The sequence below is a fragment of the Anneissia japonica genome, unplaced genomic scaffold, assembly GCF_011630105.1.
Source record: "Anneissia japonica isolate Jap-2015-1 unplaced genomic scaffold, ASM1163010v1 scaffold287755_len519135_cov135, whole genome shotgun sequence".
NCBI classification, from domain to species: Eukaryota; Metazoa; Echinodermata; class Crinoidea; order Comatulida; family Comatulidae; genus Anneissia; species Anneissia japonica.
This window is the reverse complement of record NW_022704004.1, coordinates 69,364-81,049: the sequence shown is the minus strand read 5'-3', so window position 1 is coordinate 81,049 and position 11,686 is coordinate 69,364. Positions and strand designations below refer to the sequence as shown.

The following is an 11,686-nucleotide window of genomic DNA, read 5'->3' as shown; positions in this document are numbered from 1 at the left end:
TAACCATCTGTGAAAAGGTTAAAATCAATAATGTTACCGGTATTCTATAAATTGAAGTAAAATTAAAAAAGATACAGTATTCAGTTAAAACATAATAAGCAGGTTTTGAGGTATTCGTTGAAACAGTGACTCCCCTGATGAAAAACAATGCCTGAAATTAATATACTTTTCTTATTTTGTTTATATAAGAGAAGAATGAGTTGCACTAGCACGTTGTAACGTCATAATATTGACCAAAACCAAAATGAGTCTAAAAATTACACAGGAAATGACGTCATTCAGTAACAAATTTAAAGGTCAATTGAAATACCTGAAATCGCCGGGTTTTTGATAATTACTTATAATTATTGCCTAAATGTTAAATCAATAATAAACCAAGCACACTTTGATGTAAACTTACTGGGAGCTTTCGTCTATATCAAACCTGACGAAACTATTCGAATATTTATAAATAGTTGGATATGTGCAGTACGGTATATACTTGTATAAAATTGCCATGATAGAGTAGAGCCGGATGGAGCAAATTTGTATGAAATCTACTGTTGCAAATATTGATTGATCGCCCCTGTCCAATCTAAAAAATTAGGCATTTTTAGGGCCCACGGTAAGGTACCGTAGTCGCCAAATACCACCCTACGGAACACCGGGGCCCGGCGACTTAACGTCCCATCCGAAGACCAAGGACACACACAAGAACGGCATTGGCGGGTTTCGAACATTGAAATCAAATTCAATAAAACTACAAAATAATATAACAATTGAGTAAGGTTTAAAACAACAATAGTAATTAGACAAATAAATAGGGTACCGTTAGCTTATAGAAATATTGAACAAGAAGAGAAAGTCTGTTTATAAAGGGTAAATCGAGCAAATAGGCTAACTGTTCAATTAAACCATTGAGGTCACTTAAGTTCTACTTTTTGATTGAAGAAAGGAATATACAGTACGTTTGTATTTTTCGTATTAGTCCTAAATTAACTCTGGGGCCCGAGATTGATAACAAAATCACCAGTTTGAGGAATACCATATTGTTATAAATCCGTTGTTGTTTCGACAAGTGGAGCACCTGTCACGAAAATAGTGCTTTGTTTAGTAAATATCTGTTATTCTTTGGGAGATAGAGCTGTCACCAATCCGAGATGGAATTAATAAACTGTAGGACTAACCGTCACTTGAATTCCAAAAGAAACTTGGTTCAAAGACCACCCACGCTCTTGACAACTAAGTAAGCAGGCGTATTGATATTTAAATCATCCTGCATTCTGATCAAATTTATATAGCTTAATTCGACTGAACCGCCTATTGGCATCGTGATTTCCTTGATGGTGTAACACATTCAAGGGTGTCTTCTCACTTTGAAAGGTAGGTTAAAGTAAAGCATTATTCATGTCTGGTTTATTGGCCTATCTTTAAAAAAAATTACGTATACAATACGAGTGTTCGTTATGTAATAAATGTAGTTTGGCCTGTCTCTGCAGTCGGTTTGCTTTTGAAATTTTAGTAAGAGTAGCGGCATATTATGTGACATTTCGAATTGGGAAATGAATATAAACTTCGAACTGAACAGTATTGGTTTAATTCTTTTCCATTCATTACCGTCTGTATGTGTTCTTCTATATACTAGTCAATGGGTAACTACCAACTTGCACTATTCTAAGAAAACTTTTCTCAATGTATTTATAAGTCGTGCTCTGTACATCCAAAACTTCACCGTCAAAGATATTGCAGTCTTTCTTGGTTAAAATGCCAAAGTTAAAAATTACAGAAAATATACTTGAAATATTAAGTCGCTTGGAAGGTTAATATTCCAATTCAATCTTACATGTAAAACGAACACTTGTAAATATAGTTATAAAATTATATACGGACTGTTGGTACGTTCGTGAAATTGTCTGTCATTATGTGTATATATATATATATATATATATATATATATTCTATTTCCATTCATTACCGTCTGTATGTGTTCTTCTATATACTAGTCAATAGGTAACTACCAACTTGCACTATTCTAAGAAAACTTTTCTCAATGTATTTATAAGTCGTGCTCTGTACATCCAAAACTTCACCGTCAAAGATATCGCAGTCTTTCTTGGTTAAAATGCCAAAGTTAAAAATTACAGAAAATATACTTGAGGTTGATTCCATGTATGTCTCACAGGAATATATAACTATAAGCAGATACAAAAATGAAAAGAATGCATACGTTGACATACACAGTAATAGAGATATATTTAATGTATTAGCTTTCCTTCGAGTCCGATGACAACGTCCGGCCGGTGGACCATCGAGGAAACATTTTTTGTCTATTATGTCAACGTATGAAAAATCTGTTCATTTTTGTATCTGCTACTTAGAAGTAATTTACATTAAAATACCTATGCACAGTGATTTCCGTTTATTTCGTACTCTGATTTAGTTTATAATAAAATGTATCATATAGGAAAATCGTAGGTATTTTTAATGTAAGTTATTTCAATAAGTAGTTTTTAAATTTTAAGACGATTTTGTACAGTTTTATAGATGTGTTTGTACCTTAGATCTTGATAATTGAAGACACGTTTTGTTCCATCCAAGCCTCCGACTATTTCTTTCATCTATATATACCATGAGGCACGTTTCAACTGGCTCTGAAGGCAATCAATTTCTTTCGCTTTATATATGAATATATATATAATTTTATATAAATTATATAATATATATATATATATATATATATCATTTTGCAACTAATCGTGTATAGGCATGAAGCCTTAGGACAAATACTGATTGTCTCATATGTTATGGTGTATCTAATAACATTCAAACAGGCGTCTAACAGAAATATTCATTTGACAACAATTCATGAGAACCAGAATTACTGGTTCTACTCTATATATATATACATATAAATATAAATTGATACAACTCATACGATACGGCCGAAAGATCTCGTTGATTCGTATCTTCAATAAATTGTTGTAAATTATTCATTTGCCATCTTAGTTATGTTGTATCGCGTGTACTATATTCTACACCTTGCGAAGGCCAGTCATTATTTAATGATGTATTCATTTATTCATTTAATTATTCATTTGTTCGTCCGTTCATTCTTTAAAACTGTCTTTAGCTATGATTTGCTAAAAACAAAACAACAGAGAACAACAACGAACAGAGAAAGTGTGCTGCGTATGACAGGCAACACTTCACATCATCACTTGTATCTAACTTAAAATCAACATGAAGGTAATTTATTGTTGATTATACAAAGAAAGTACGATATAAAGAATAACGTGGATATATAAAAATATGTAGTCTTATTCCGACCATGGAATCAAACGATAAGCCTTTAGTATGCCAGCCATGCGCTTCATCCTACACCTTTATAAAGGCTTAGAGAAAGAATACTTAACAATAATCAACCATATACCATGATTTAGAACTAGACATGCTTAGAAATTATCCATCGAGCCCCTGTTCCGAATCGGACCCAGCAGTTACCTACATATAAAGTGTCGCCGACAGAAAGTTTCACCGATAGCAATAATCAGTGAGCAATAAAATAGCCGTATATTAGTGGAATCATTACTCAGTGAAACTTTTAAGCTTTTTCTACATCCGTTAACCCCCGTATGTACGGATATGGGTGGTAGTTAAGGGCACACGCCCCCATTTACCTTAAAAAGTTCGTGCACCCTGGGCGAATCAAACTTCAATAAAATTCGCTTCCTTTACTTTCAATTTTACAAATTAAAGGTCCTTTCTTGTTTGTTTATCCATCCTACCTTTTATTTCTAGATTTGAGGATTCCTAATCTTTGTTTTGAAAATAGACCTCTTTAAAAGTTAAAAGTGATAGATGAAAAAAAAATAAAATAAATGTTTTATGTTATATAAAAACATATTATTTGAATCTTATTGTTTTTGTCTAAAACAGTTAAAGAAAACCAAACATTATGAAAACATTGATTTTAAGGATACGTCCATGCCCATCACAATATATATTTCTGTATTAGTTTATTTAGTTATTTTTTTTTCTCAATTGGAAACGATAACATTGAGCAATTATTATATTTTAATTAATTTTACATTATATTATATTTTGGATGGATGTTAAGCACGTCGATGATTTTAAATTTAGCAATTTAAACAGTATGCTATAGACTTTCAAATAAGGTTTCTGTTACTAGGAAAAGTAGTATTAACATTTTTCTAAATGGAAGTAGGCCCATCTGAAACTTAAAATAATGTTAATAGTTGGCGAAGGACTGTGGTACAATTTTTTTCAGATTACAAGTTTCCCATTAATTTAAGACCACTTTTTTGTGGTCACACAATAACAATTGTCTTTATTACAATAGGCCAAAGCTGTTAAAGACCGTCGAAACCCGATCCCAAAAGTGGTTTTAATCAGAGGGAGACCTAAATACTACTACTACTACTACTACTACTACTACTAGTAGTAGTAGTAGTAGTAGTAGTAGTAGTAGTAGTAGTAGTAGTAATAATAATAATAACAATAATAATAAAAAATAATAATATAATGAATTTAATAGTGCATGATCATGATGTTGATGAGAATAATGAAAAAGATCGGAAGGATATGGATGAGAATATAAATGAGATTATTATTATTATTATTATTATTATTATTATTATTATTATTATTATTATTATTATTGTTGTTGTTGTTGTTGTTGTTATTTCAGATTACAGACGCAAAATGCATCTTCGATTTATGGTTTTATTGCTTTCGGTCCTTGTTCTCATAACATGTACAGAGGCCCCGCCTCCTCCTGAATGCATGTAAGTATTATTGCACGATCAATCATTACATTTTAGGTCATCCTCCATTTTTCTTCTTTTTTTTTTACACAGTTTTTGTTTTATAATTTTGGAAAAAAAAAAAATTAGAGGGAGGGAGGGAGGACGGGCTGCAAGATATTTTCCTGTACAGTTAAGGGCATAAATTATGGAGTTTGCTATTTCAGGTCATTTAGGTGAACTGATAACATGAATGCATGTTTGACTTACCCCTCGAGAGTGGGATAACAGTGCTCGCTGCTTGTGAAACTACGGCGTATCAGTAGTAGGGTGGGCCAAAATCTCTTGGTAGTCGGTCAAGACAGTGCAGTCGACACAGTGAAAATTAACGAACTATTAGTATTGTAATTAAAATATCCCTATACCACTGTTTACGGACAGCATGGTCTTTGAATAAAAAGCAGCTTTGAATCTGGTCAGCAAGGGTGGCTACAGGATTTTCCCGACGGGTGGGGGGAGGGTGGGGGCTGTCTCTTATACACATCTAGATGTGTATAAGAGACAGCGCCCCCATTTACCTTAAGGGGTCAGATTTCCTAGACGAAAGCAAAGTGGGTGTGGTCGAGCTTCGATTAAAAGGTTTCGAAAGTGGTCCAGGGGGCTTCGCCCAAAAAGTTTTAACAATTTAGGGGTTTCAAAGGCTTATTTAATCCATTTTACTAAATATGTAGAAAATACATATAATTTGTTTTTCTCCCCAACGAATTGTGCTTTTTCTCCCCGACCGAGGGGAGCTCTCCCCGACCGGGCCCTGCCCCGGTTAGGGGGAGCTCAGGTTCAGGTTGAAGAATTTTTTACAAAAATAACATATGAGTTCCAATCAGGTTTCCGACAAAACTTTTCCACAGAATCTGCCACCATCCATCTTCTTGACTCCATCAAGACAAACATGTCTCAAGGATTTTACACTGGAATGGTTTTAATCGACTTATGCAAAGCTTTTGACACAGTCGACCATCAAATTCTTTGTGAAAAACTCAAACTTATGGGGTTTGATTCTGTCGAATGGTTCAGGTCTTACCTGCAAAATAGAAAACAAATTTTACGGTAAATATTAGTAACACTTTCTCCGAACCACTAGTTTTTTCGTCAGGAGTGCCTCATTGCAGTATATTGGGACCACTGTTATTTTTATGTTGCATAAATGATATGATTCTGAGTAAGCTATTACTTTATGCTGATGATAGCGCAATTTTTATTTCTCCCATCCTAACCCTGACTTTATTTCATCCAAACTAGAAAATGTTTTAGATTCTTGCCGACAATGGCTCACTGATAACAAGCTTTCACTAAACATTGAAAAGACCGAATGCATACTCTTCGGAACCAAACGAAAGCTTCGCAACACCGATTTTAAAATTATCACATGTGGACATACACTTAATGGGTCCACTTCTATCAAGTATTTATGTCTTGAAATAGATCAAACTATCTCATGTGAGCTCATTGCTAGAACCATTAATTCAAGATTAAAATTTTTATTTAGACAAGTAACAGGCTTTGATATTAGAATCCGTAAATTACTTTGCTCAGCTACATGCCACTTTGACTACTGTGCATCTGCATGGTACAATGGTATTGTATAAGCAAATGTCTCAAAAGGAAGATACAAATATCGCAAAATAAAACTGCTAGATTTATTATTGAACTGGGCCCTAGGTCACACATAGGACATGAAGAACTTTGTAGTCTTGGGTATCTAAATATTGAAGATCGGGTGAAATTTCTCAAATTTAATCATGTCCATAAAATCTTTAATAAAACTAATGTCAAATACCTTTCCGATAGACTTGTCCGCACCTCAAGCCTTCATAACCATAATACAAGAGGGAGCCAGTTCAATTTTGTTGTTCTTCCTGCCAAAGGCATTGCCTTCACAACATTTTACTTATCATCCATTCGAGATTGAAATTCTCTTCCAGACACGATGAAAATTGTTAGATCGCAGAGTATTTTTAAAACTAAACTAAAAAAAAACACCTTTCAGAAATCTAAATTGTTTTTCCATTTGAATTTTAAACATGTTTTTAACGTATGCTTCTCTTTTAAATAATTGATTCATGCCTGTGAAGATTTTATCTTTCATAACGTTTTCTAAACATTTTAAGAATTTTTGCTTTTACTTTTGTACCTTTTTACATTTGTTACATTATAAATATATATATATTGCCTCACCTCATCCATCATCTACAATTGCCTGTTCTTTTTTTTTCATTTTGAATATCTATAAGGACCCCATTGAAAATGAGCATGACTATCGTCGGCTTAATGGGTAATCCTGGTGCTCTTTTGTCTTCGTTTCTTATGTATTGTTATCTCGAGTACCTAATAAATTCTATTAAATTCAAATAAAATCATACTACTGATTGTAGGATATATAAAACGTTCAGAAATGCTCGGACACAGGTATTAAGACAATTCTAGTATATATTTCGTTCATATTCAATATGAATAAAAGTAATAGGCGTAGATTCATATGGCAATCATATATATCTAAATATTAATTTTATATTTTTCTATACACATGATATTACGTACCGTTTATTAAAGGCTGTCTATCCAATTAAAACGATTAAACAGCTTATTTAAAACGATTAAAATAAGATGAAAGTAAACAATAACTTTCACTGATTTACAGACGGTTCTACTAAAATCCATAAAAAATGTTACCAGCCAACGAATCATGCAAAAGAATAAAGCAAACACGCTTACAGTCTGTTAATTTTATACAGGTTTGAATGAGATTTTATTTTTTTCTCATTACAATTTTTAATTGTAAAATTGTAAGTTAACAACTGTGTCTAAAGTTTTATAATTCAGAATCAGTACCACTACAGGGGGCGTACAATTGCTAAAAACACATGTCATATCTACTTGCTTGATTACTTTCTTGATGTTTTTGGGTCGGTCAGTAAGCTTATCTAGGCCTATATGCTATACTGTTGGCCTAGGCCTACTGAAATAGCCAGCTTCAATATTACTGTGCTTTTTATATTTCAAAGACCATACTGTACATAAACTGTGTCTAGTCATAGGGATATTGTTACAATTATAGTCCATTAATATTTATACAGTCTTGACTACCAAGGCCTATTTTAAGAGATGTTGGCCTACTCCATAGCGTCCACTGAACTTTGTTTCGCGAGGAGAAGGTCTGACAAGTTAGATCATTGAGTATACGTGGAAATGTAATCTGTAGAAAATCTATCAAGTGCAGTGATGAAGTCAAATGTATATTATTTCGTTCTTTCTGTATGAATTTGTATTGTTCTACGCTCTGGTCTATGTATAGGCTTTCATCTATGATCACACTGAGATTATGTTATAACAATATTTTAAGAAAACTGTTACGCCAACCGAGATACTGTAGTGCTAATGCACTATTTGTTAATAATAATTTATTATCTTTCCAAGAATTTATGAGAAAATCAATCTTTAGCTTTTTAAAGCGATTTTCTACTTGTGTGAACCCTTTAGTTCGTTCTGTAAATGGATTTTTTGAAAGTTCTAGGCTCTCAAAAAAATGGAACGAACTTCTTTATGTTAATCCTTAATTTCTAAGGATCATGTGGGGTTTATTTTCCCCTTGTATTTATATTATTATTAGTTAAGTTGACGATGTTTAACTATGGATGTAAAGTCTGAAATAAAGAATAATGAATAATGAATGGACATACGGGATAGTGTAGACTGAGCTTTATGATATTGATGTCTAGCATGACCACTAATCAATATGCATAATAATTACCGTACTCGCGCGAATAAGCGCCCCTTTCGAATAACCGCCCCTCTCCTAACGTTAACAAATTTCCTTAAGCGCCTCGTTTGAATCAGCTCCCCTTCTAATTTGAATAAGCGCTCCCTAAATAATATCATAAGATTTTCTTTTTAGTAAGTCAATCCTAGGAATGTGGTTGTTGGCCTGATTTGAGCTGCAGAGTGGAATCAAATTCTTCTTAGGTCAATATCAAAATAAGAATATTATTTCTCTTGGACAGATGAGAGCTCCGATCAATGGACAGACAGTATATTTCCAACTTTACTCTTTTTACATATTTGTCTATGCCTAGTCCTACTCCTCTTTTTCTTTTTCCGAAAAGCACATTTTCATGTGAGTTTTCAAGAAAAAATACAATGATCCTGCCATCTTGCTAATCTCAATCGGCCGATGGCCAACAAGCTAACCACTACCCACCACCACTAATTACATCTGCTATTTGATTTTATGTAAATATTCACAGCATTCTTGTCATGAGCCATGTTTTCTGACGATTATCTTTTCCGCTAACCACCATTCGTAATGTCCTTATATTTTTTTTTTCATTCAAAAAATGCCTCTTGAATTTAATAATTTCCCATAAGAACCCCTCGATTTTCATTTATTTCCATAAGCGCCTCCTCAATATCCACTCTGTTTTCATAAGCGCCCTGTTTAAACAAGCGCCCCGTTTGAATAAGCGCCCCAAAAAAGTGCAAAAAATATTTTAAGCGCACGGGCGCTTATTCGCGCGAGTACGGTATAGGCCTTATATATGTGTGAAAAAAGAATGTTCAATCAGATTGAAAGTTTATTTTATTTTATCACTTATAAAATATGCGATTCTTTAAAAATTATGGAATAAAGTTGGAAACTCGCTGCATGTTTCTTGTGTCTGTCGTACAAAAAGACTAACATATCGTTGTCAATCGTGGTGTTTATCAAAAACAGTACGGTAAAACTAACTCTGCGTACATCGGATTTCAACATGTACGGTACTCAGAAAATCATAGATGAAAATACACATACAAATAAAGAAGGGGGTTACTAAAACCTGGAAAAAGAACGAATATAAATAATGGCAAAGTTCACGCGGACGCGTGTCACAATTCGTCAAAAAAAAAAACTGATGAAAATTTGGAATGAACGGTGCATTCGATCCGATGAGGATGAGCGTTTCATCAAATAATTGACATTTGTCGAATACTAAAAAACTAAAATAAAGAAATCCGGAGTGATTGATTCAACCAATCAACAGGTTCTGTTACAAGCTAACAAACATGGTTTATCCGAAAAAGAATTTATAGAAAAAGCAGTAAAAAGAGAGTTAAATATATATCTTATATCTGTTTGGATATCAACAGCAATTTCCTTCCAAGTATGGAAGCAGATTGATCATTGATTAATTGAATTCAATGTCTTACTTGATTTTTTGGCCAACATTATTTCATTCATTAGTTTATATAACAGATGAGTTTACTTGATTTTTCAGGTCACCAGTTGCACAAAACCGCCCATCACACTGCCAGGTGGTCTGGGGTCGCAAAGCACTAAATACCTTAGAGCGGTGAGTAGGTTTACAATTTACTGGTAGCGGTATAATTTCCTTAATTTTGCTTTATTGTGTGTTTATTGTCAGTTTTCTTCACATTGACGAAGAACACAGGGCGTGTTTGAATTATTTGTGATTTAATAAATTATATTACTTCATAGGCCTATTATGTCTAAATCTCAAAGAATCTTTATTTTCTGATATAAATACATCTATATAATATAAAAATCTAAAAAAGGTCTAAAATTTGCCGCAACTTATATGTATATACACTTATATAGGCCCATATATATATATATATATATATATATATATATATGTGTGTGTATATGTATTATGTCTGTATGTACATACGCTCATTGTGTTATCGATGAGGAAGTGCAAAGGTTGCTCAAAATATTCAGTCAAATAAATTGTATGTCACTAATGCATTATTACACTTCATTTTTATATAATTATATCTGTATGCACATATATATAAATATTTTATAAATAAACCATAGTCACAAAGACCAATGTTATCAGACAGACCGAAAAATTTCCTTAGCAGTTGTGTGAATAAATATCACTGGCAGAATTCGAACCTGCGATGTATGATGCAAGTTGAGCATCATACCTGTAGATCACAAAGACCTATGGGTATTATCACAGATTCTATCCAGCCACTTTTAACGAAGAAGTTGTTCTTTTTCGTTGACGGGCTCTACCTGATACGTTTATAAAATTATTTGTTTCTAAGTTTGATGTTGTTTTTCCTAGGTCTTGCTTTCTTTTACAATCTCCAAATAAATAAACCTGCAAAACTGTATTATACTGTATACACATTAAATGCATGTTTTAAATCAATTAAAAAATAAGTACATAGCCGATAGATTATTTATATTAATTTTTACAATCACTGTTTTGTTTTCGTTTCATATATTTCATATTTTTTGTCACTTTCTTTAAGATTACTTAAAAAAGAACTTATTGACGAAGAGATGAATACAGAAGAGCGAAATCTCGGCGACATGGAGGAAGCGGAAGGCCAAGAAACCAGAAACCTTGATGACGAAAACCAAAACCTATATGATGAAGTACGGTTTTTGGAATTGCTGCTAGATTTGAAGGGTGAAAATAATATAAAGAAATAAAAAAAGGTAGAAGAAACAGTTAAGTGGTATTCACACGGGGTCAAATCGGACAGCGCCGTACGACGCTTCCTGATGTGATTTAATGCTTCCTGATGTGACTGTCGGGAACAGTTTTACTCTTAGGTCTTCTTGAGAAAATATTTTGCGAAACGACTGTCTCCGGTTTTATAAATTTGGGATTCTACTGTACTCAATTGTAAATCCCTGTTTTTAACTGACATTTGTCTCAAACCTTTGAAATAATTCTTTTCTCAACATTTCAAGACTATGTGTTTTGTAAGTTTCAATATACATCTATCTGTATTTATTTATAACTTCAGAGAAGAAATAAAATAGGTCTACGGTGAGATTCTTTACTTTTAGTTAAGTTTAAAACAATTAATATTCATAAAGTATATAAAAAATATCATTTTTTTTTGTTGCAGAATAGAACCATGAAATA

The 11,686-nt window shown here is 32.9% G+C and overlaps 1 protein-coding gene across 1 annotated transcript; it reads left to right on the top strand.

Moving 5' to 3' along the window:
* The first annotated feature begins 1,232 nt into the window (after nucleotides 1–1,232).
* On the top strand, nucleotides 1,233–11,680 carry LOC117104572. The gene is made up of 4 exons (XM_033245426.1): nucleotides 1,233–1,362; nucleotides 4,688–4,784; nucleotides 10,052–10,126; nucleotides 11,061–11,680. The coding sequence occupies exons 2-4, from the start codon at nucleotides 4,702–4,704 to the stop codon at nucleotides 11,242–11,244; spliced, it is 342 nt and encodes a 113-aa protein (XP_033101317.1). The 5' UTR covers nucleotides 1,233–1,362; nucleotides 4,688–4,701; the 3' UTR covers nucleotides 11,245–11,680.
* Nucleotides 11,681–11,686: the final 6 nt, after the last annotated feature.

Bases quoted from the DNA above. Each gene is read 5' to 3' on its own strand.
- LOC117104572 (XM_033245426.1), top strand. From the start codon at position 4,702: ATGCATCTTCGATTTATGGTTTTATTGCTTTCGGTCCTTGTTCTCATA. The intron at 4,785-10,051 runs GTAAGTATTATT...TTGATTTTTCAG, and splicing joins CCGCCTCCTCCTGAATGCAT to GTCACCAGTTGCACAAAACC. The intron at 10,127-11,060 runs GTGAGTAGGTTT...ACTTTCTTTAAG, and splicing joins GCACTAAATACCTTAGAGCG to ATTACTTAAAAAAGAACTTA.